Source organism: Hipposideros armiger, unplaced genomic scaffold, assembly GCF_001890085.2.
Source record: "Hipposideros armiger isolate ML-2016 unplaced genomic scaffold, ASM189008v1 scaffold_509, whole genome shotgun sequence".
Taxonomy (NCBI): Eukaryota; Metazoa; Chordata; class Mammalia; order Chiroptera; family Hipposideridae; genus Hipposideros; species Hipposideros armiger.
This window is the reverse complement of record NW_017731859.1, coordinates 681,070-707,467: the sequence shown is the minus strand read 5'-3', so window position 1 is coordinate 707,467 and position 26,398 is coordinate 681,070. Positions and strand designations below refer to the sequence as shown.

General features: G+C 43.1%; 1 protein-coding gene across 12 annotated transcripts in view; it reads right to left on the bottom strand.

The window, feature by feature from the left end:
- The window catches only part of MTMR1 (myotubularin related protein 1), a 73,279-nt gene that overhangs the window by 24,278 nt on the left and 22,603 nt on the right, over positions 1-26,398 (bottom strand). For all 12 annotated transcript variants that reach the window (XM_019667886.1, XM_019667877.1, XM_019667879.1 and 9 more), the window contains 10 exons: positions 24,192-24,267; positions 20,820-20,914; positions 20,339-20,446; positions 17,697-17,798; positions 17,306-17,389; positions 16,336-16,485; positions 15,119-15,307; positions 5,529-5,714; positions 4,890-5,096; positions 188-280 (listed from right to left, as the gene is read on the bottom strand). In XM_019667886.1, the coding sequence (XP_019523431.1) occupies positions 188-280; positions 4,890-5,096; positions 5,529-5,714; positions 15,119-15,307; positions 16,336-16,485; positions 17,306-17,389; positions 17,697-17,798; positions 20,339-20,446; positions 20,820-20,914; positions 24,192-24,237 (1,260 nt within the window). In that variant the 5' untranslated portion in view covers positions 24,238-24,267. The remainder of the gene's footprint in view (positions 1-187; positions 281-4,889; positions 5,097-5,528; positions 5,715-15,118; positions 15,308-16,335; positions 16,486-17,305; positions 17,390-17,696; positions 17,799-20,338; positions 20,447-20,819; positions 20,915-24,191; positions 24,268-26,398) is intronic.

Below are 26,398 nucleotides of genomic sequence, written 5' to 3'. Positions count from 1 at the left end.
TTCCCGCTTCTATTTCTAAATAAATTCGAATCAAAATGGATTATATAACAGAAGGGGTCATATTTTACACATACATACACACATCTTCACTTTGAATGAACAAGAAATGAAAGTTTATCTAATCTTCAACTTTAAGATATGTTTGAATCAGACTATGTAGGTTAGAAATACACTTGAAATCTCTCACCTGTCTTATCATTTGCCAAACACAATCGATGAACTGAAGAAATATTGGGGACCGGTCAGCATCTGCATGGTTGTCATTGCCATGGCCCACTCGCTGAAAAGGAACAGGTTAAACGTTTTAATTTTTGCCATGCTCCTCTCGAAAGTCACTTTACATTGCCTGGTGACAAGAATCATGTCTCACTTGTATGTCTCAAGGCCTAACAGAATCCCTGGCACATAACAGGTACTCAAAAATGTTCCCTGACTTGAACTGACTTCCATTACTCTTAGGAAACAAGTTTTCAGTGTACTCTATTTTTACATGTTGATTGTTTTATAATTTTTCTTTCAGATAGCTGGGATCAAGAGTCATAAGTAAATGGCCAGCAAACTTTTCAGTCCAAATGATCGGGGCAACCCCAGCCACCATGCCAAGTGCACAGTGTCGCTTTGAGACTTCCAATTAGCACCTGGTAAAGCACATTATGACTGACAGTTCTCCACAAGTATAAAAGCAGTTTTTCCCATTGTTCCAAAATGTCAGGAAGTCTAAGAATAAAAATGGTGATTCACAACCTACAAATTTTAAGCAATTCTACATGACTCGGAGAACCCCAAAATCTCACTCTTGAAATGGTAATGGGTAGAGTCCTTGCTCAAGGCAGTCCAATATTGTATTTTTTTCCCAGTTTTGAGTTATAACTGACATCTACAATTGCATTTCATACCTTTTAATATTTTAGAAGATATTCAAAGATTCATACTAAAAGTAAAAGATAATTTAAAACACATGAACAGGACTGATACAAAGCACTGAAAATGTCAAGTTAAAAAACAGCTCAAGAGTGAGCATTTTAAGAGAAGCTTCAAATAATCTGAGGATTCAAATAAACAAAGCAAAAGGAAGAGAAAGAAAACACATTGTGAAGATATAACACAATCACCACACAGAAAGAGTGAGGATACTGGATCTATGAAATTACCACCAGGAAAGACATAAAAACAAGGAAATGACCAAGTCACTGTCAACACCTCAGAGTAACATTATATTGCCTTTTTGAAACAAATTAATTGTGGTGAAATATACATAAAGTGGCCATCTTAACCATTTTAAGTGTCCAGTTCGCTTATATTGAGTATATTCACATTGCTGCACAGCCATCCCCACCATCCATCAGAGAACTTTTTCATCTTCCCAAACTGAAAGTCTGTCCCCATTGAACAATAACTCCCTATCCCTCCTCCCCCGGTCCCTGGTAACCACCATTTTACTTTCTGTCTTTATGAATTTGACTGCTGCTCTAAGGACCTCACATACTCAGAATCACACACTATTTGTCCTTTTGTAACTGGCTTATTTCACTTAGTATAATGTCCTCGAGGTCCATCCATGTTGTCGCAGGTGTCAGAACTCCCTTCCTTTCTTTCTTTTTTTTTTTTTTTCCATACAGTAGCCCATGGCAACCCACTGCCACAGGGAGTGCAGCCTACGCCATCGCCGGCGACTCATGGCAGCCCAGCTCTAGGTTGAGCTGTTGTTCAGCATCTTAGCTGTGGAGGGCAGTGTCACTGGCCCTCATATGTGGGATCCGAACCGGGGCCCTCTGGCATTCCAAGCGAGTTCTTAACCATCGTGCCACTCGGCCGGCCCACAGAACTCCCTTCCTTTTTAAGGCTGAATAATATTCCACTGTATGTAGAGACCATATTTGTTTATCCATTTATCTGTTGATGGACACTTAGGTTGCTTCCACATGTGGGCTATTGTGAATAGTGCTGCTATGAACATGGCTATGCAAATATGTGAGTCTGTTTTCACTTCTTTGGGGTATACACCCAAAAGCAAAATTGCTGGATCACACGGTAATTCCATTTTTAATTTTTTAAAGAACTGCTATACTGTTTTCCATAGCAGCTGTATGTGTTGCATTATTTATGTACTTCCCCTTTGTAAAATATTTGTAAAACCTGCTCTTCAGTACTTAAGCCACCTAGGGAACAGTTTTATACCGACAGTTCACAATTTAGGATTCGGTCTTTCAACAGGCCTTCAGTGAACTCCTACTGTGTATGTAACTCATGCATCTTGCCTGGCCCTTAGGATTCCAGGCATTTTCACAGTGTCTAGTAGTTGCCAGGCCCTTGGCTAGGCACCTGGGGTACCAAGACAAATGAGACACAGTACCTGTGCTTGATGAATAAGTCATTAATGGTCCAGCCGTGGGAGAAAGACCTATAAATAACGAGGGCAGTAAAGTGTCCCTAGGGGTATGGTGGGGCCACAAAGGAGCAAGTGGCCATCTTAAGATGGGGAAGAGAAGAGAACACAAAGGGAAAGTCACACAGGTCAGTCATGGAGGTGGTCTCATTTGAGATAAACCTTGAAGGAAAGAAAGGTGCCTGCTTCCTGGCTAGCCAGGGACATATTGTCCCAGAAGTAGTGAGGGCACCAGAGGTGCCATTAGTACCTGGGCACAGCTGAAGCTCGGAGGATGAAGAAAAGAAAAGGAGGCAAGATGAGCCTGGAAAGGTGGACTAGGGCCACATCACCAAGGGCCGCGAATGCCGAGCTGAGGAGTTTGCCCACAATCCCATGGGCCACGGGAGGCTCTGAGGATTCACACGGGGGAGTGGCAGCCTCACATCTGCTTGGTAAGCTCTATCTGGTTGCAGTTGGGGCAATGGTTTGGAAGGGAATAGGCAACAGAGAGGCTAGTTAAGAGACTGCCATAAGAGTCCCAAGGAAGCTGGCCAGGCCCGAATTAAGGGGCATCAGTGGCAAAGGCGAGGAGATGACAGATTTGAAATACATGTATTTAAAGTCACGGGACTGGCTGAGATCACTCAGGGATTAAGCACACAGAATAGAAATGATCCAATGACTGAGCCCTGGGGCACCCCAACATTAAGAGGTTGGGGAGAGAGGGAGGACCAGAAGGCAGGAGGAAATTCCAAAGACTGTGGAAGCCAAGTGAAGACAGTGTTTCCAAAAGAAGGGAAGAAGCAACAGTGTCAAATGCTCAAGCCAAGTAAGAGAAGGACATGGCGAAGTGGCGGTCATGGGTGACTGTGGCAAGAGCAATTTCGAGGGGGGATTGTTAGGAGCAAGTCTGGCTGAAGTGGTTGCAAGACAGACCGGAAGGTGACAGTGAGCGCACACAATAGCTTTTGCTGAGGGAAGAAGCAATGAAGGAGTTTTTGATACTGGTTAAAATAATAACAGGAGCTACAACTTACCCACACGACTTGGGTCAGGCACTGTCCTACACACCTGATACATATAAACTCATTCCCACCCCACAACACTCCCTTTCAGAGAAGGGAAACCAAGGCACAGAGAGTGAAGGGGGTGTGTCCAAGGATGGGACAACAGCTCCCAAAGGGACGCTGTGGCACTGCCATTCCCTGTCCACCCTGAGAGTGCAGGCACAGTGGGTGCACTCAGCACCCTCACGGCTGAGGCCATTGAAGTCCTCGAATTGCTCATCCTCCTGCTTTCCACAAGCGAGTCTGAATGGGTCTGCAATTCAATGCACGGATCAGACAAAACTCCCAATAGTTCAACAGCCTGGACAGACTAGGAATTAGCAGCCATTTGGACTAAAACACAAACGGCAGCCCATGAATGCCCTACCAGATGGCCCAGCAATCTCATTCCTGGATACACACCCCATAGTGAGAGCAGGCTGTTATGGGCTGAGTTGTGCCCCCCTAAATTTACATGTTAAAGTCCTAACCCCTAGTAATCTCAGGATATGACTGTATGTGGAGGTAGGGCCTTTAAAGAGGTGATTTAAACAGGTGATGAAGTTGAAATGTGGCCATTAGGGTAGGCCCTAATCCAGTCTGACTGGTGTCCTTAAGAAATCCAGACACAGATACAGAGGGAAGACCACGTAAGGACACAGAGAGAAGGCAGTCATCTACAAGCCAGAGAGAGGCCTCAGGAGAAACCCACCCTGCCACAATTTTGGGTTTGGACTTCCAGCCTCCAGAACTATGAGACAAATTTGTGTCGTGGTATTTCATATGGCAAAACTTGTACACCAATGTTCATAGCAGTATTATTCACAATAGCCAACAATCCCAGTGTCTATCAACAGATGAATAAACAAAATGAGTTATATACATACAGTGGAGTACTATTCAGCCATGAAAAAGGATTAAATTGATATACACCACAACATGGATGAAACTTGAAAAAATTACACTTAGTGAAACAAGCCAGCCACAGAAAGACAAATATTGTATGATTCCACTTATACCAGGTAGCTAGAACAGGCCAACTTATTGAGACAGAAAGCGGATTACTGGTTGTCAGGAGCTGGGGGAGGAAGGACTGAAGAGTGGCTGCTTAATGTGTACGGGGTTTCCTTTTAGGGTGATGAATATGTTGTGGAACTAGATAAAGGTGATGGTTGTACAACATTGTGAATGCACTAGCTGCCACTGAACTGTACATTTTAAAATGGTTAATTCTATGTTATATGAATTTAACCTCAACTTAAAAAAAAAAGGCATACCTACCTGAAAAACTAAAATAAAATAGAATAGGAACATACAATGCTGAGGTCCATAGTGTTCTGTTATAGCGATTCAAGCTGGATACACGGCACAAAGCCTGTGCATGTGTGCATGTGTGTGCATGCACATCGTGTGATATGCACATGCATGCGACAGAGCAGAACAGTCAAAGCATGAACCTCACTGTCTCAACTTACCAGTGCAAACCTATGTCCAAAACTGATCCATTCCTTTTCTATGAGAGCCTCGAATCCTTTAATGGTGCGGTAATAACTGTCCAGCATCAGCATAGCCAGAGACGTCAGCTGGGCTGTTCGGTCCCAACCGTCGCTGCAGTGCACCACCACTGAGGTTTTCCCAGATTCTATTTTATCAGCAATTCTTACTGCCCCAGCGAGAAGCATCTTCAGGAAAGAAGGCACATTAGAGCGAGCTTTAATTTCTATGATACCAAAAGTAATTCTCGGGGGAATGTTGAAAGTTCAGGTCAATAAATCAAACAAGAATGCATTCAATTAAGAATCACTAGGAAACAGCATTGTGGGAGGAAAAAAAAACTTATGCTAAGAAAAACTGCAGCAGTAAATAGGGTCCTTTATTAAAGGGGCCACAAAGTACTTTAAAAACCCGATGTGAGGCAAGCATTATTCCTTATGTCACCAAAGCCCCCCAACAAAGACCACAGTCTGGATGCTGCCCACAGAAACTAAGGAAGCCTAAGTACACAGCAAACATGTGCTTATTTGCAATGTTGAGAAACCACTTGGATAGACAGATTTATAGCAGCAACACAGAAATCTTATCCAGAAAGCATGGAAGGCACTGGCCCCCTTTACCCTTATGTACTCCAGCCAATGGGTCCCATCCACATTGGATAGCCACCGTGCCTCATCGATTGAAGGGTACACGATCTCTTTTAATTTGCGTAGTGACTCTCTCATCACATGAATGTTGTGGATCTCCAAAAACACGAGTTCCGCATTTGGGTAAGCACTTTCACTTTCATATCCTCCACCCTTTGCCTGTGAAGACAACAGATAGACATCACTTCATCAGAGTTAACTTCTGTTCTTTCTAGTGTTACCAAATTGAGACCATTAAAGAAGCAACAAACTCATCTATCCATAATAAACCTCCTAAGTCTTTGTATGAGTTTCCTGTGGCCACTGGAACAAAGTACCACAAACTGAGTGGCTTAAAACAACAGAAATGTCTTCTCTCACAGTGCTGGGGGTCGTGCTCCCTCAGAACCTTCTTGGAGGAGGATCCATTTTTGCCTCTTCCAGTTTCTGGATGGCCCCAGGTGTTCCTGGTTTATAGACATATTACTCCAACCTCTGCCTCTTCATCATATGGCCTTTTCCTTATATGTGTCTCTTGTCGTCTTATAAGGACGCTAGTCCAATTGGATCAGGGCCCACCCTAATTCAATATGGCCTCATCATAACTTGATTACATTTGCAAAGACCCTATTTCAAAATAAGGCCACATTCACAGGTACCCGGGTTAAGATTTCAGTATACTTTTTAAATGGAGGCACAATGCACCCATAACAATCCTCCATCACACGTTGTCAGGTTTTAAACCATTAAGGAATGGAACTTACTCAAGGCAAATTAAGTTTAAAAAGTTTTGTCTGTTAGTGCCATTTACCTGAATAAAAAAAAATTATACTATCACAACATTTCTGTATAATAAAATAGTTTGTAAATCCCTAACAATGTGACTTATGCAACTTAAGTAAAATAAAATGCAAATGTAACAAAAAAGGGGGATATGGTTCACCCCTTGGTAAACTCAACAAAATCTGGTATATAATTAGCTTATACTTTGTAGAGATCAACATTCAAAACACATCTGTGATGAGACTGTAGAGAAACTGAAACCCAAATACATTGCAGGTGGGAATGAAAATTGTGCAGTCTGTGGAAAACAGTTTGGTGGTTCCTCGAAAAGTTCAATATAGAATCACCATATGACACAATTCTAGTCCCACAGAATTGAAAACAGGTATTCAGACAAAAACTTGTACATGAATGATCACATCAGCACTATTCCCAACAGTCAAAAGGCAGAAACAACCCAAGGGCCATCCAAGGATGACAAGATAAACAAATTGTGGCCTAACCACATAATGGAATATTTTCCAGCTATACAAAGGAATGAAACAGCCAGGCCATGTGCTACAACATGGATTAACCTTGAAAACATTATGCTAAGTGAAAGATGCGAGGTGCAAAAGACCACATATTGTACGATCCCACTTATATGCAATACCCAAAACAAGGAAATCTATACAGACAGAAAGTAAATGAGTGGTTGCCAGGGGCTGGGGGAGGGGAGAATGGGCCGACGGGCATAGTGTTTCCATTTGGGGCTATGAAAGCATTCTGGAATTAATTAGACAGTGGTGATTGTTGCACAACATTGTAAATATCCTGGAAGTCACAGAATTGTAAACTTTGGGGTGGTTCAAATGGCCAGCGTTTCAGGGCTATAAAGCAAAAGAGACTGAGAAAAGTAGCCAGAGATTGGAAGAAAAAAGAAGGGAAAAAGATGAAGGAAAATAAGAACTGAAAACCACACCTTGGATTTTGTGTCTAGAATGGAAAGTGCTTGGTGACTTTCCCAAGGACAGTCTGAGGAGATAGCTTCAAGGGTGAGCGAGTGGCAGTGAGCACTAGCGGGTACCAAGGAGACAGCTCCTCAAAAGGGCAGGGGAAGGTGCTAGCTGGAAGGGGACAGTGCTGATGATTCGACAGAGGTTTGATTTGTATAGACAGGGAAAACTTCATGGGAAGGAGGCAGTGGAGGGGAAAGGTCAAGGATCCCAGAGAGGAAACAGGGATGGTTGAGCAGGCAGAGGAGGTGAGGGGTGCAGGCAGGGCACAGGGAGGAGGCCACCCCTTCCACCTTAACAAGAGGCAGGAGGCCCCCATTGACAGCAATACCAACTATTCCCAGGTGTGGTGGCAAGAGCAGAGGGAGTTCCTGTGTGAGGGTTGGTTTGTTCTCTGTGAAGGAAGCAATGTTAGCTGTTGATGATGAAGGGGCTGGAACAGGGTCACACATTAAAGAGAAACCATCGAGAACCATATGACTTCACTGATATGTGGGATATAAAACTGAAAGCAACAAAGGAACAAGACAAACAAATGAAGAAACAAAACTCAGACACAGACAATATTTTAGTGGTTACCAGCGGGTAAGCGGGGAGGGGTGGTAGATGAGGGTCAAAGGGGTCAAATACGTGGTGATGGAAGGAGAACTGACTCTGGGTGGTAAACACGCAATGTGATGTATAGATGATGTATACAGAATTGTACACCTGAAACCTATGTCACTTTACTAACCACTGTCACCCCAATAAACTTTAATTAAATTAAAAAAGAAAGAAAAGAATCACTGAGGGGCTAAAACGGCCCCCGGCAAGGCTGGGGGGAGGCTGAGTTGAGTCTGGAGACCATGAATCTGGAGTGACTCCGACCTGCACCATGTGATCCTTTTGTCTTCCTGGGACACTCAGCAGCCCAGGTTGTGGGCACGAGAAAGGCAGGCAGAAGGGAGCTGAGCCAGGCAAGGGTGTCGACAGGCTAATGAGCCAAGGCGCTGGCTGGAGGACCACGGAGGGACAGCGTCAGGAGGCCAGGCTGGGCAGGAGCATACAAATACAGCTGGGGCTGAGATGGGGCCAGGAGGGGTTTGGGACTTGGGTGGGGGTGCGTCCACTGAGGACAAGCTGCAGAGCGACCTGCAGGAGAGGCTGAGGTCTGAGAGGGCAGTTTGCATCTGAGAATTCAGAAAGAAAGCAGTTCTGGGCAAGACCAGAGCCTGCATGCGGCCGAAAGCCCCTTCACCTGGATGTAGGTGCAGCTGCTGAGTTTCTGATCAAGTCTGCAAGTGGCAAACGTGACTGACAGGAAAACAACAGAACTTTGCATATGTGGATGCCAGCTTATATTCCAAGTTATTCCACCGAATTATATAAGACAACTTAACTTCAAGAAAATACTTTGGGAATACCAACTATGGACAAAGCAGTTCAGAGCACGGTCCTGCCTCCATGGAGTAGTTATAGCTTTCATCCAAAACTAAACCTAAGCACCCACTGAAGACGCTGCTAAGGCCGGGACAGCACAGTGTCATGCTTAAAGGCCCAGGCCTGGGTGGCAGGGAGAGTGGGTTTGTAATCCCAGCTCTGCCACCCAAATGCCACTTCAGCTTTCTTACCTGTAAAAACTTGAAAGGGTCACTGTGGAGTTTAACTGCTAGTTAAATTAATAAAATAAAATAAATTCTCTTAAAGCTAATCCATGCAAAGCTTGGTGCCTTCCTGCCACCCCCCCAAAGACAGTCCAGCACCATTATATTATTAGCTCATGAGCACCTACCAGGTCGGAAGCTGAGAGGTAGCAGAGGAATGAGTCCCAGGCCCTGCCTGACGGGAGCACGGAGGCAGAAAGAGGCTCTGAGGGAGATTCTGCGGAGCCTCATGTAGACAGGCTCTTCAGCACAGGAGGAAGCCCATGGCAAGCATTGGTTTTAACCAGGAGAATGTATTTAAGGACAATTTGTTGCCTGGAAACCAATTACTAAGGATCCAAATAAGACAAACAACAATCAGAAAACGGGGTTATGGAGGAAAAAGAGCATGTGTGCCTGCTCCAAGCCAGGATGCAGAGAACAGGCATCTCAAGGTCTTGAGGCAGAAGAAGGGGAAGGAGGGTGAGAAGCAGACCCACCTTTCCCCCAGCATTTACCCCAGTCTAGGAGACAAGAACTTCATAGGCAGACCTCTCTCTATGGGGGCAAAGCAGGATTCCAGAAAGAAGCTAGTGACATTGAGCCACCAGCCCCCAAGTCTGCAAGAGTATGTGGATACCAATGGTGACAGGGCAATCCCCAACCCTCTTAGGAAAAAGAAACCCAAATACCAGCAGCCACCTGAAGGATGGGCTCAGGTTGCCTCAATTTCAAACCAGCTGTTCAGGGCTCGTTGAAGGCCTGCCACACTCTCTGCCCATCAGCACGCTAATCCTTGGCAGGAGGGAGGGCTCCCAGGTGAGAAAGCTGAAGCCTCCAAGAGGGCTGACCACTTCCGGAGGCCAAAGGCACAAAGCGGCAGGGCAGGATTCCCACGCCCCCAGACTCTGAAATCCACACATGGCTCTGTTACGGACAACACAGATCTGTGCCCGCCAAATTCAAATGTTGAAATCCTAATCCACAAGGCGATGGTATTAGGAGGTGGGGCCTTTGGGAGGGGATTAGGTGATGAGGGCAGAGCCCTCATGATGGTATTAGAGAGCTTGCCTCTTTCTGCTCTCAGCTGTGTGAGGACACAGCAAGAAGGCGGCTGTCTACAAGCCAGGAAGCAAGCCTTCACCAGACACCGGATTTGCTGACCCTGAGCTTGAACTTCCAGCCTCTTGAGAGAAATAAATGTTTGGTGCTTATAAGCCACTGAGTCTGTTGTATTTTGTTACAGCAGCTGGAGCTAAGACAGCCCCTCCCTCACAGTCTGCCCCCTGGGCACTCCTTCTCTCCTGGCATCTAGGACCCCTCCCTCCTTCTGCGGGGTCTCCTCCCAACAGTTGGACCACTCCTTCCTTCACAGGGAGTCCCTCTCTTGCCCCCCGTAGACGACCTGAGGGTTTGCTACTTGGCCCCTGCTCACAAGACTACGAGTCCTTCCATATTAAGGAGATTCCCTCCTGCTCCCCACCCCCCCACACACAAAGGCTGCAACCATCGCCCAACAGGCCGCTGGGCCCCAATCTCAAACTCAACCTGACCACTTTCTGAGCTTTATCTTCCCCACACAAGCTCCTCAAATGCAACAGCTTAAAACTAAATTCCGTCCATCCACGTTCACTTTCTGCAAAAGAAATGTGACTTGAGAAAACTTGGGTGCTGTAACACCGCCTCCATAATGGTGTCTACACTTTTGAATTAATATACAATGCCACTCACCATTAGGTCCTCTAAATGGCAACTACCCACTGAGAGAGAGATGACCTGACCTGACCTGCCAGCCAGCCAGACCTTCCTTCCACAGTCTGTGGAGCAGCTACGATGTGATGGCCCAGTTCTGGGGACCCAGGTATACTCAAGATCCTCACAGTCCCTGCTACCATGGAGCCAAAGGCTGAGTGGCGAAACACAGGCTGAATGAGGTATCAGAAATATGCTGAGGGTAATCAAAAGGGAAGTGCAGAGAGCCATAGCACAGGAAGGCCTCCGCCCATGTGGAAAGACCTCCCTGAGGAAGTGACATTTGAAGTATCATCTGAAGGATGGGAGAATGGTTAGCTATGGGGACATAGGCTTGGAGATGACAATGAGACATGCTTAAGGAACTGAAGGGAGCCTCCCACAGCTGAGACATGCACCTGAGAGATGCAACGAGACAGGAAGGGAAGGGCCAGTGCGTGGGGGGCTTTAGAGGCCCTGTTCAGGAATTGTATGTCAGTGCATCAGGGCGCTGAGGGTGTGCACAGAGCTGTACATTTAGATTACTCTGGCCATGATGTGGAGACTAGATTAAAGGGAACCTCTACAAAACACCAGCCAACTGAATCCAGCATCATATTAAGGGAGATTATACACCATGGCCAAGTGGGATTTATCCCAGTAACGCAGCAGATTCTGTGCGTTTCCTAAGGCTACGGTAACAAAGTACCACAAAGTAGGGGGCTTAAAACAGCATAGATTTATTCCCTCACAGTTCTGGAGGCTAGAAGTCTAAGATCAAGATGTTGGCAGGGTTAGTTCCTTCTGGAGGCCATGAGGGAGAACTTGTTCATGCCTCATTCCTGGCTTCTGGTGGATTCTGGAAATCCTTGGCACTGTTTGGCATGTAGCTGCCTCATTGCTGTCTCTGCCTCCACTGTCACATGGCCATCTTTCAAGGATATCAATCATTGGCTTATGGGTCTGCCCTAATCCAGTATGACCTCCTCTTAACTAATTACATCTGCGAAGACCCCATTTCTGAATAAAATCACATCCTGAGGCTGCACATGGACATGGATTTTGGAGGGGTGCTATTCAACCCACTACAGTGGTCAACATACAAAAATCAGTCAGTGTAACAGATCACATTAACAGAATGAAAAAGAAAAAAAAACACATGATCATCTCAAGTGATACAGAAAAGGCCTTTGGAAATCCAATACGCTTTCATGATAAAAATCACTCAACCAACTAATAATAGAAGAGAATTTCCTTAACCTGTAAAGGGCATGTACGAAAAACCCACAGCTAATGTACTGAATGGTGAAAAGCTGAAAGCTTTCAACCTAAGATCAGGAACAAGACAAGGATGCCCACTTTCACCACTTCTGTTCAACGATGTACTAGTGGTTCTCGCCAGGGAATTAGGCAAGAAGACATAAAGGCATCCATATTGGAAAGGAAGAAGCAAAACTATCTCTACTTGCAGATGACATGATATTATCTAGAAGAGCTAGTGGGGACGTGGACAGATTAATATCTTTCTCTGGTTCCTAGACCGCTACAGGTAAAGTCATTCCAGGCATGCAATTTGGTGTCCTTCTTCTGCAATGGATAAAACACAGTGAACTGCCCCTGCTCAGCTGGATGTTTACAAGATCACCTCTGTGACGATAGCTTTTCTCATGTGTTTTACTTCATTGGGATAGTACTACAGTGGTGACAGAAAGTAAGCAGAGACAAAGAAGACTGACAAGGGTTAATGATTCACCAGATGTGTAGAGCAAGGGGCACTGACTAATTAAGGACTACTCCCCATGACAGGCCAAAACATGCCCCCCCCCAGATAGCCACATCAAATCCCTGGCCACTATGAACATGGCCTTTTTTGGGAAAAGGGTCTTCCCAGATGTGATTATGTTAAAGATCTTGGGATGAGGAGATAATCCTGGATTATCTTGGGTGGGCCTTAAATGCTATCACAAGTATCCTTAGAAGAGAGGAGGAGAGGCTCCAGAGACACAGAGGGGAGAAGGCCATGTGAAGACAGAGGCCGAGCCACCAGCATCTGGCAGAGGCAATGGACAACTGTCCCCTGAAGCCCTTGGAGGGAGCACAGCCCTGCCAGGTTTCAGATTCCTGGCCGCCAGAGATGTGAGAGAATAAATCTGTGTTGTGTTAAAGCACCAAATGTGTGGTGATTTGTACAGCTGCCTCAGGAAACTCATACCCTGCGCCTCTTCCTCCCTGTCCTGCCCCTCTCCCAGTCTTGCCCATCTCAGAAACCAACATCATTCACCCCTCAGGCCAGACACCTGGGGGCGAGCTCGTCAGCATCAGGGACTGAGTTCTGAGCACCGTGCTGAGTCAGTCCATCATGTGCATTCTTCTCACTTAATTTTGATCCTTACGCGCGGCTCTCTACATGAGATACTGTTATCTCCCAGTTTACAGAAGAGGAACCTGAGGTTTATGGAGAGCTGAGGTAGCTGGCTCAGGGTTCTACACAGTACTGACTGGCAGAATCTGGAGGAAAACCCAGGGGCAATTGCTTGCCAAGCCAAGGGTTCTTACCACCCTGCCTCTCAGGCCAGTTTGGATACACTAGGTTGTTATCTGGGAGACAGCCAAGTGGAGTTGTCAACTGGACAACAGAATGGAAATTCTATCTTGACCTCAGGAAGGATCAGGTGGGATAGAAACTTGGGTGTCAAACTCAACATATAGGGAGTGTTTAAACTCATGGCATGGGAGGAGATGGCCCAGGGAGATTGCACAAAGTAGAAAAAAGGACCCAAGGTTGAGTTTGAAGAGCTCTGCCATTTGTAGGATGGGAAGAGGAATTGGAACCAGTGAAGGTGACTGGGGAGAGAGAAATCCTGAGGGTGAGATGCCATGAAAGTGAAGAGAATTGAGTGGTCCACTCTGAGGTCAGTAACAATGACAGCTAACTTGAACCGAATGCTTTCTCAGGGAGGGGCACTGTCCTAGGTCCTTTCCAGTAATCACACATCCACTCCAGGAAGTAGGTTTACTGGCATGGCTATTTTAGAGACAAGACGATCATGGGCTAGAGATGAAGTAACTGCCCTGGGTCATGTAGCAAATAACGAGGTTCCTTGTACGCTCTCAAAGCATGCTTTATGGTCCCCCATGCCCCAGAGTATAATCAAGTGGCAGTTTGTGCGACTGCTTGTTTAATATGTACCTGTCCCCAATTCCTAGCAAGTGCCAGGCCCACAGCAAGCACTCAAGCCCTGAGGGAAAATGGCGTCTCTGATGGCTTCTTTGCTCCTTGAAGTAGAAGGTGATGGCTTCTCTTGAGAGTGAGTTGGGGGAGGTAGGAGGGTAGCTTTCTGGAGATTGTGGTCGATGGAATAATCACTGAGGAAAGAAGAGGCTCAAGCTGCCCAGAGAAACAAAGACACCTCCCCCCGCCCCCGAGCACTGCTGAGGACATGGTGGGGGTGACCACACCCTCAGACACCTCCCTCTTGTCACTGTTGTCAATGACGTGCTCTGGCACACTGTTGGACAGGTACTCATGCTCTCTAGAATGTGCTGCCTGTTTCTTCCTGCTAACCACCCAAAGCCAGCTTGAATGGTGCCTCCTTCAGGAAGCCTTACCCAGCTTCACAAGCCAGGCTGGCCAGTCCCTCTCCTGGCTCCCTCAGCACACTGACACCTGTATATATTATAGTACCTCACCTGGTCTGTTGTGATATTTCCCCTAGTAGGTGTTCAGTACATGTTTGTTACCCAGATGGCAATTCTCAAGTAGGCATGAGATGGCAAAGGCTGTCACCACCTTCCTGATACCTGAAATTACTTGTGAGAGAGCCAAGCCCTCTGATGGCTAAATGCCTGCCTGTAGTAACACACTGCTGGAAAGTCAGTCAGGGGAAATAGAAATGACTCCGTTCAGGGCCTTTCCTATTTGGATAGCGGGTTCTGGAGGCTCAACGACACAACTGTCACTAGGTACGAAGGATCCTGTCCCCTTCAGCTAGTGGGGATCAAATGGGGTGGTCTGCAGATGCCACTGCTCCATGTGATTTATGGAGACTGTGTATTTGTCTACCTTCACATGGTTGACTCCATTCTAACAGCTTCAGACCAGATATGAATTAATCAAGCAATCACCGTATTTCACAGGTTACAGGGACCTCCAAGGGCCTCATGGTCATTTAATTAAAATACTTAACTGATTCTTTAGGTGATAATTCTCTTTCTGGATCATTGCTTAATTAATTCAGCAGACGGGATTGTGGAGGAGCAATGTGGAAGACAAGACTCCAACCCACATGAGACACCCACAGGCGATATCCCAGAGAGGGATAACTATGGGCTACTCGGAAAGACTCCACCTTCAGGTGGGGAAGAAGTCAACAGGCTCTTTGAACTGCATCATGATTTACAGACCGTACATAAGACAAGACCCACTGGTTCTGCAATGTCATCGAGAATGTACCTTGTTGGTATCGGCGACACTGTTTTGCCGGGCATCGAAGATGATAAGTTTGTGAGACTGTGCATTAGCATCCATTATTGTCTGCAAGTATTTTTCATCTTCTTTGCATCGTTTGTCATTGGGACCCACAAGTGGCTGGCTGCAACGAGTGATCGTTGCCTGACTTTCTGGATGAATCCATGACAACACCTAGTGTTTGTAAGCAACAGATACGAGTTCAGTTCCTAAAACAGTATATATTCTAATTACCAGGTAGTAAAAACAAGTTTTCTTCTCAAACACAGCTGCTTCTGCATATTTTCCTCCAAAATGAGGGGTCAGGTCAATCACAGCCTGATAGTGGCCATGGGACTCAATGTTTGGGTCAGTTTGAAAGAAGTCTGAGTAGATGAGCTCTAAAAATCCCCTTCTACCTCTAAACTCTGATTCTCAAAAAAACAGAAAGTAAGTCAAAGGGTTACTAACATTGAACCCCATTCCAATTTGATTGACTAGTTTGATTTTGTCTCCTAATTTAAAAACAGCTTTGTATCTTAACAATGTGGCTGGGTGAGGACAAAGTGAATATACATTCTCTTACACAAAATCTAAAGCTATGTCCCCAAACCTCCCGTTTTCCTCCAGTAACCAAGAGACTCAGGATTGTCCCAGACTACAAACTCTGAGCTCAATAACATTCCCTCCCTCCTGGGTTGTGGTGATAGTATCACGGGGGTATGCATGTGTCCAAACTCATCATACTGTATAAACATGTGCAGTGTTGCTATATATCAATTAAACTTCAATAAAGCTGTTTTAAAAACCCACCCTAATTTTCCTAATGGGGTCCCTCCCATGCAGCTCCAGCCTTGCACTCACTCGGCATTTAAGGACATGTCTTTTCTCTAGGATGAGATGGTGAAACCAGTGATGCAAACCATTAACACAGCAGCACGCTAACTCCTTGTTGCTTCACCTTCATTATTCCCTGCTACTGCATTTTGAGCGCATAGCTGAAGTTACCCTTGTACTTAGTAATGTGAAGTCATACAAAGCAGAGTCAGCAAAGGGGATGTTTATATAATTAGGTGCTTCTTGACAATCAAAGATATGCTCAGGTTTTGGTGCTTATTTTCCTACTTTCCACTTTGTTCACTGGATTTTTTTTTCTGTCTTCTTTCCATATTAGATCTAATACGGTGAACATTCATACCTAAATGACAGTGTTTGTTACTTACGGGAACTCTGCCTTTTGCTCGAAAGGCTGCCACTTTTGAAAGGTCATCGTCTTTTACACTAGTTGGCACAACGATGATGGCAGGGTAGGTGTCACAGAGCTCATAATTACTGTTGACTTTGGATATTTTCCAACTCTCATTTGGCAAGCCCTGCAGCGTTAGAGAAGAAAGAAGGGGGCTGGGAAGCATACTTTTACACTTTCAAAAAGTACTAAGCGTCAACCACATCCATTTCTTATATTCTACTAACATCCGTTTATAATTTGTTCAGTGCTAGTTAAAAGTTTAAAGATATATTTACCCACTATAACCCACTTCCTACCCATTTAAAAAAATCTAACTAAGCATAAGAATTTCCAGACATACAAAAATGAAAATTACATACTAGAATCCCAGTCGTATGCATTTCTTAATCATGTGTTCTATAATGAATGAGCACAGTGTTGTTTTTGAAAATACGCATGAAAGCCCTTTAGAGACACAGAAGCTTCTTACAAATGTCTAAAATACGTAATATAAATCACCACACCAAATACAAGGTAGAGACAAAGACTAAACGTCATGAAAATAATCTTACTGGAGTATCCTGACACTGACAATGCACTTAAGAGCTTCTGGTAGAGAAACACCATAACAGACTGATGTAGTCATGCCATATACTTAAAATAAATTTAAGCCCTTGGTTTTGATCCTTACTCATCAACTCATTACCACAATATCTAATAAAAACCATCTGGTCAATTTGCTTTTTAAACCCTAGTTCTTGTCTCTGGCAAAAGGACGAACAAACAGTGGTGTAGTCAAAGATTTGGCATGGGGAGCATGGGGCATCAGAACCTACAAGCCAGGTGAGTTATACCTACGCACAGCTTGTTTCCAAGTGTTTCTTCTCCACCATATTTCAAACCTTTTAGAAAATAAAAAAGATGTTCAACCTATTATTTTCAGCTTGATAAGCAACATACTTTACCTGTCTCTTATATTCAGCTACTGGATCATAAACTTTCCATCCATTAATCGGAAATTTTTCTTTATAGTTGTATGCAAAGAGCATCTGAATACAAAAATCACAGAATACATATGTCAGTATTTCCTTGCTGTGTCATACACAATACTGAAGCTTTTCATTCAGTTATGAACTGAATGTAGTAAGATTCCTATTTTAATCTGTCATTTTTAAAGCAACAAATTGACAGTTGTCTTAATCATTACACAGAACTGACAAATTTTAAATATTTTTATATGAGTTCCCAACAGAGAGAAAAGAGAAAAAAGGAAACCACTGGAAAAAGAAAGAATTAAATGTGAAATTTTTGGACCCCACAAAGGCATGCAAAAAAGGTTTATTTTGGTGTACCTACCTGCCCATTGGAAAGAGGAAATGCATGTTTGTTGAGGTTTTCAAATATCCCCAGTTTACTCTGTTCTTCCTGTTTATAAGCAAGTCGCAAGTTCCTCATATCCTGTTAAACAATTAGCAGGACTCATTTATTCAATGTGTACTGAGTACCTATGAGGTAGACAGCATGCTACAAAGAGATCAATGAAATATTTGCAAAGACTATACATACATCTTACATGCATAGGGTTTCTGTGGGAACTGGTAACTGTGGGTGCTTACAGGGAGTACCACAGGGTCTACTTACTTTTTCCTACAAACAGTTTTTGTACCTTTTAAAGTGTATACTGCGTGTTTCAAAAAACAAACCCCACACCTTGCAAGGCTCTCAGGCATGAGCTGAGAAGGCTTGGAGTACTGCCCTACTAATGCTAGGCTGGAAAACATTTTAAAGGAGCTATTAGAACTGCTCACCCCAGCCCTAAAAATATCTTAGTAAAACAGCCATAGGACACCTGCCTAAGTGACATAACTTCCTGGTGTGCCCTCCCTCCAAGCTACACTGGCTACACACCTACACCCTCAGGGCTGACTGAGCTGAATTGCTATTTAGGATTGCTGGGGAGATTAAAACGTTGCAAGCAAAGGAAAGAGCATGTGTGAAGATCTCAGAGTGTGTGTGTGTGTGGGGGGGGCAGGGCGGATGCGATTGTGAGCAATGAAAGGAACTGGGATGGCAAGAATGAGGGGAGGGTGGCTGGAGATGAAGCTGCAGAGGAAAGTAAGTGACACTCAGACCCACGGGGTCTTGATCAGTTTTCCCTCTAGATTAAGGACGGTGGGAAGCTACTGAAAGAGCTCTGACTAGGGAGATGACATGTTTCAAAATTGCAGGACTGATTAAGTCACCCCGCCAGCTGAAGTTCTGCAGCTGCTTCACATGGTGCCAAATGTGGAACCCTGGTTGAGGACACGTTCACCTTATCAAAGGCCAGCATGGCCACGTAGTGCTCCAAGCAAGCCTAGTGAGTTGGAGATTTGTGACCAGGAAGAGGAAAGGCTTCTTTGAAAAAGGGGGATTCAACTGTAATCGAGGGCCAGCCACAGGGAGCTGTCCTCAAGAGATGTGACCAAAGCAAGCAGGTGGGCAGGAATCCAAACCCCATGTCTGGAAGGAACCCCAGTGATTCTGCAGGCAGGACCTGTTTCCCAGCACTTCAGGCATGGTTGTTGACAGAGTGTATTTCCAATAAAAACAGCAGTTAAGGTGTTTCTTAAGTGACTAGTTATCACTAAAGTTATCACACACATTTCTACTTAACCTGTTGGAGGAAAGGTCCAAAACCAAAAAAGGAGCACGGCTTAGCTGAAAATTCCAATACAGCTAAGAAACTTAACTGTGTTTCCCCCCCACCTTTTTTCTTTTTCTTTTTTTTAAATTAGTTTCAGGTGTACAGCACAGTGCAATAGTTATACTTTTTACCCCTCAAAGTGACAACCCCCTCCCCCATCCACTGCCCCACTCCCCCCATATCATACATATCTATTACAATTCCCTTGACTCCACTCCCACACTATACCCCACATCCCGTGACTATGTATATATATTCAATTATAGTTGACATACAGTATTATACAACATCAGCTTCAGGTGTACAGTGCAGTGATCAAGCCTTTTTAATCACAGAATTTACGAATGTAGTTGACCCTTGTACAACATGAGTTTGAACTGTGTGGGTCCACTTTATACACAGATTTTTTTCAATAAATATTGTCAATGTATTTTCACTTCCTTATGAATTTCTTAACATTTTCTTTCTCTAAGCTTACTTTATCATAAGGATACAGTATATAACACATATAACATATAAAATACGTGTTAATCAACAGTTACCAGCAAGGTTTCTTGTCAGCAGGAAGCTATCAGTAGTTAAGTTTGGGGGGAGTCAAAAGTTACATGTGGGGTGAAGAGATTAAGAAGTACAAGTTGGTAGTTATGAAACAGTCACAGGGATGTAGAGTAAAGCACAGGGAATATAGTCAATAATGTGGGAACAACTCTGTATAGTGCCAGATGGGTGGGGACTAGACTAATCGAGGGGATCACTTTGTAAATTATATGTCTAACTACTATGAAGTTCAATTGAAACTAATGTAAAATAATATTGAATGTCAATTGTAATTTTAAACAGCAAAATAAAAATATTAATATGGGTTTACACAAAGTTATACGTGGATTTTCAGCTGTGCAGGCCGGTTGGGTGATGCCCCCAAGCCTCACAGTGTTCAGGGGTCACTGCATTGTCCCTTTAGGAAGTCTTTGACCATCCACTGTTCTGAAGATTAGCCTTAAAACAACAAACTGGAAAAAAATATGGATCTCTGCTTTCCACTTGACTTTTCTGAAATGTAACAAATAATGTCAGCATGTAGGTTATAGCTCTATGCTAATTAGAATGCTTCAATAGAAAAGAAGAGGTTTACTTCAATGGCTTACATAAAGGTATGAATTGGTTGACATAAGATTTGAAGAGGTCTCTGTCCTGAAAACATCTGAGTCACTAACAACACAAATTACTCTGACTGTTCAAAGACCAGGAAAAACGCTTCAGGGAAAGTTCCCGGCTGGCTGCCTCTTTCATTTTAATGGTGTTGGTACCATACCTTGCACACGATCTCTATACCACAAGAATTGTCCCCGTGGCTCTGCACCCCAATCTTCTCAACTCTGCTGATCACTCCCAGGGGAACATCAAGGATGAAATGTGGGTCCTGAGTTCACAAATTAAGATGAATGCCTATTAGTGTCAGTCAACAGTTTTCATGTTTTAAGTCTTCACCGGCTTAAAACACATTTGTTTACTTCGCATTTCCTCTTTGTCCCAACTAAGACACTGAAGCCTGATTCATAACATGCCTTCTGAAGATGGTGAGACTACAATTAAACTTCCCCTCCCGGTATAAGTGCTACTTTAATGGCCTTTGTTTTTCAAGATACAAAATCTGTTTGCAAATGTGCACTTTTTACGACTCACCCTCTGGTTCTCTCAGGGGATGACATTTCAGGTTACTTCTTACTTTCTTCTTTAGTGTTCACTTGCTTCTGAAGTGTTTTTAAAAATAACACACACTTTTAAAAACTCACCCTCTCTACATTTTTGAAGTACATCTTAAAGTCCGTCACCGTCAGTGTTCCACTCACAGCTCCCATAAATGGGCAGATATACATGACATCTTTCACTGAAAGAAAAAAGTCAAAGGAGCAACTGCTGCCATAGGCTTGTGCTTCAATAAATCTTAATACGAGTTTCCAAATATATTTTATATATACAGAGGGTGCCAAAAAATGTATACACATCTTAAGGAAGGAATAAACTGTATTAAAATTGTAATACTCAATATATACCGATAACAAAAGATGAATACAAGTCATATATATATATATATATATATATATATATATATATTTGACGGTGGTGCCAAAGAAATGTATACAAGAGGACATTTTGGTCAGTGTTGCTCAAGCAGTACTTCACCATCATCAGAAATGTCTGGACACTGATGGCAACCACTTTAAGCACCTTTTGTCATTGCAGAAGTCAAACGTGACTTGTATTCATCTTTTGTTATCGGTATATATTAAGTATTATACTTTTAGTACAGTTTTCCTTTCTTAAAATGTGTATACTTTTTTTGGCACTCTGTGTGTGTGTGTGTGTGTGTGTATGTATTTGTGATTCCAGTTTTCTAGGAATTTTAAATATGTTATTACTTTAAATAAAGATATAGATGGACACTCTTCTAATAAAACTCCATTTTTTAAAACAAAATTCTAATTTGCTACTTAACGAGGTTTTAAGTAAAGGGCCTCATAATTAGCTACATTTTGTCATTTTTTTTCCAGGTGGTTAGCTTTTTCCCTGAGTGATAAATTAATCACATCACAAACATATTAACTAAACTCTGAAGACCCTGAGCTACCACTTAATAAATTACTGCTAATGAAAACTAACTAAAGCTAAAAACTGCCCCCTAACGCGCCTCCAAAGGCAACTTTTTACAGATGACAAAAACTAGAACCACATCAAAGGAGTGGAAAGAGACTGCTTCAATTTCCTTATCACCTTCCATATCAATTTTTATTTTCTTCTTGTGAATATTGATATCAGCATATGTAATATCATATCAATGACATACTGGACTCCTGAGTGGTAAGAAGCTCATGCTTATCACAAAGATACCACACCTTGATGATCTTCCCAAAGTGTCATTCCATTGGAACGTACATAGCTACACAGGAGTCCAAGTGGAACAATTAAAGGTACTAAAGTTGTCATCTGGCCAAACACTTCCACTACATTTTTCTAGAAGTCATTATGTACTAAGTGGCTTCTTTAATGGGGTTCTAGGTACGACTAGACACAGTTCCTGTCCACAAGCCGTGACCTGTGAGCGACACTACACAGAAAATCAGCATTATACTACAGCCTGATAAACGCTATCATAGCCATGTGGACAGGATGTGATAAGAGCTTAGAAAAGGATCAACTTAACTCAGCAGGTAAGCAGGGGGCCGGAGGAGGAGAAGGTGGAGGCAGAAGGGAGGAAGGAGAGCAGCCAGTTGTTGGAGGTTAGTGTGGCTGGATCAAAGAGCGCATGAGGAAGATGGGACACGAGGCCAGAGAAGACTTGTTCATGAATGTCCATTATTTCTAATAGCCAAATGGTATAAACAACCTAAATGTCCATCAATAGATGAATGGATAAAAAACTGTGGTGCATCCATACAATGGAATACTATTCAGTGATAAAAAGAAATGACTATTGACCCAAGCCACAGTACGGATGAGTATCAACGTAATTACCATATATTGCCGTGTATGATGAACACTCTTTTGCCCAAATTTGTGAGGGAAAAATAAGGATGCGCACTATACATGGGTAGTACTAACTCCATATCTATATAAATGTTTTTAATTCTTTTATTTATGCTTATGAGTTGAAAGTATACCTCTAGAAATCAATAACGACATCTGTATGCAAAATAACACCCTGGAATACGATCTTACGATGAACTTGCAATGACGAAGAGTTCTTGGCCTTCTATGATGCATAAATATCATAAATTTGTTGCCAGTACATAAAACTTCTTGTACCTTATATCTGCTCTTGTATTTTGCTTACAATTATTTGTTACATAAAATTTCTTGTACCATAGTATGTTAAAATATAAATGCTAAAATTCCTTTATAAAACAAAAAACAAGTACCTCAATGTAAGCAAATAAAAATGTGAAGTAAAACATTAAAATGGAAAATTTTTTCCCTGAAAGTTTGGGCCCAAAACGTGGGTGCACATTATACATGGGAGCACATTCTACACGGCAAAATATGGTGTGCTGAGTGGAAGAAGCTAGACAAGAAAAAGAATATACTCAATGATTACATTTCTAGGAAACTCTAGAAAATATAATCTAGTCTACAGTGCTTGGGGGTGGGGAAAAGGTATAGAAGGGAGGGTTTATACAGGGGCCTAAGGAAACTTCTGGGAGATGATGGATATGTTCGTTATCTTGACTGCGATGATAGTTTCCCAGGCGTATAATGTGTCAAAACTCTTCACATTCACTTTAAACCTGTGTAGTTTGCTGTCAGAAGCAGCAGCAGAGGCATGACATAATTAGCTCTGCGTTTTAAACAGATCATTCTCAAAGCAGCATGGAGGCAGGGCCAGAAGAACGCCCAGAGGCAGAACAGCAAGAGAAGTGCCGGAAGGCAAGGAGACAGAGTTTCAAAACCAAGCACAGGAGAAGCAGGGTCCAGAGCCACAGACAAGGGTATTCGGTGGGGCTGGCTGTGTGCAGGCTCTGGTAGGAGAGTGCAACTACTCAAATGTTCTTGACACAAGATGGCCGTACTCTGAAACCGAGCACACATCCTTGGAAGGGAGCCATGAAGGAAGAAGGTAACACTCAGCCTAGCAAAACAGGCTGTCCCACCCAACCCAGCAATTGTGAGGGGCAAAGGTCGTACCCAGCCGCACTCCCATCTACCCAGGGCACATTGGACTATCTGCTGAAACGCCAGCTAGTCCACCGAGGGGCGATGTGGGAGCCGTCATGCCATCACCCTTACAATCCAGGGTGGCAACACATGCCCTTTTCTTGCACTAAAATTCTACTTTCTTGATCCATTTTCCTTATAGTGAAGGATTACAACAAAGCAGTGAACTGACATTACAGTGAATGTCTGATCAGCCTTCAGTTCATCAGGAAAAGTTGGGCCCCTCTTCTGTCGGTAATGCCAGCTGATTCTCAATCAGAGTTTAAAGTGATCCTCTATAGTCTTCTATCTCTTAAGGTCACAAGGACGTTAATGAGAATGAAGAGATTTGGTCCATTTGTCCCCTAATTAAATGAGTCTGGCTGATCTTTAGCACATACATCACCTGCGCTCACAAGGAAAGCGCCATGTCATTTTACGGATCTCTATAAGCAGAGTGTACGCACTGAACTTACCAATGGCTTTGATTGATTCTCCTGGGAAGAGCGGTGCTTCTTCCATCTGTGCCAGCTTATTTCCATCCCTTAGAGCCTGGCAAAAAACCAAACAGGAGTAAATCTCACTTTCCTTCTGTATACCTGGGAAGACTTGGGCTGTTCTGTGCTCTCGCTACACAGCTACAGAAGCGTGCGAAATGTATGCCCCCTCCCCTTACAAGACAGTTTCAAAGCTCAGCATCACAGGACACCATGCTGCATAGTCTAGCAAGTTATTACACATATTTAAAGTTCACAGTTAGAAAGCATTAATACATAAATGGCTTGACATGACAGATACTATAATCACTACACAGACAGCTATTATAAGGTGCCTCCAGAATTTGGAAATAAAGTAAAAATAAATAAATAAATAAAAATTAAAAGGTTACCTTCTGAGCATGAAACTAATACAAATAAAATCAACATTAGATGTAGGTGCTGTAGGAATGGCCCAACCTATGAGACAGTATGGGAAACCCCGAAGTCTAATTAATAAAGTTACCAGGGAGAGGTCTCGGGGAAGTGAAACTATCAAGGAAAGCCCTAGGCTTTTGTACTACAGCCTGGCTACCCCAAGACCCCACGTGTGTGCACAAAGCATAGTAGCTTGTCAGCGTGTATCCCATCCAGGCCACGGGAGTGCGCCCTCATCTGGCAGATAATAGTATTTCAATCACGGCTGTGGAGCAGGGTGTGTGTTCCTTGGGCTACTCCCAAGCCAGTTCACTCTGTGCTGACTCCACACTCGCCAGCAAATTGCTAATAAGGTACTAGGTTTCCTGGCTACGATGATACTAGGAAAAGGATGTCTTGGATGGATGGCTATTACAAGGTAGCTGGCTATAAATGTGGGTCCATGCCCACAGTTCTAAAGTTCTAAATGTGCAGATTGCCACTGCAGCCCAGTGGCCCCTCTCTTGCGAGCTTGGTCGCGTAGTGCCCGAGAACTCAGGGGACCTGAGAAAATGGTGTTCTAGAATGAAAAAGCTGGAGACCAGAGTCTGAACTCGGGGCCCATTCCAAGATACCCCCCACCCCCGAGATGCTGCCCAAAAAAGTGGTCACTTTCTCCTTGGCATCTGACACAGTGTGTTACCAATAAGAATAAGGTGTTCAAAACCCCAGCAATTCCAAAGCTGTGTTTCATAGAGCATTAAATTCCCAAGAGATGTGAATAGGTCTTTTTTTTAGTTTGGGAAAATACAGGATTAAAGAAAACAAACTTTTTTTTTTATGTGCTTGTTTAGTGTGTTAATGTACGCCAAATCAGCAAGAGGGCGCTAGAGTATGCTGCATCTCCCATACCTATTTGATCAGAGACTGCTTTCTCCACAAAAATACCTGTTAACATCAGGAGGCCACTAGTCTTCAGTGGAAAACAGATTGGACAATACTAAGTTTTCAGCATGATTTTGTGAAACAAAACATTAGAAAACTGGTAACTTTTATAATTCTCATGCAAAGCATTGAAAATTCAAAACAACTACTTTTTATAGTTATAAGAACATTTTATTGTTTTATTAAAGGAATTTGGGGTCAATTTAAAAACACTATGCATGGTAATTTCATCAAAAGTGTCAAAATAAAGTAAGGGAAAACGTCAAATTATAAAAAATAAATTCCATGCTAAATGTTGGTCAGGGTATGTCTGTTCTATAGGGAGGGTACAGTATGATGCAATTCATCTTCCTCCTTATCAAGATAGACAATGAAAATAATACATATTAGGGCTCCTTGTTACCTCCCAACAATTTTATTCCATTTGAATTGTTAGTCCACATTGGTTTTTGAAATACTTTTCAGCCCCAAATTTTAGGGATGTAGAAAACTATTAAAGGGGATGTGGATACGTGTTTGTTCACTCATTTTTATACTCACACCTGATGTGGAAATATATCTTTTATACAATAAAGCATAAATCAATATTTATACTTTTAAAAATGTCAAGTTTTAGAAACACTAAAATAAAACCCAAATTTAAATAGAAGCCTTAATTTGAAATTCAGCTTTCTTTAATTTACTACCTGAACTAAAGACTAACTTTATAATATAGTTCCAAAGTGAGAAAGCTATTTTAATCACTATCCAAGTTTTATATTACTTCAAATATTACATTGTTAAAGCTTATTTTAATGGCCAAATATTATCATCTATTATATAGACTTAAATTTCTTAACTTATAC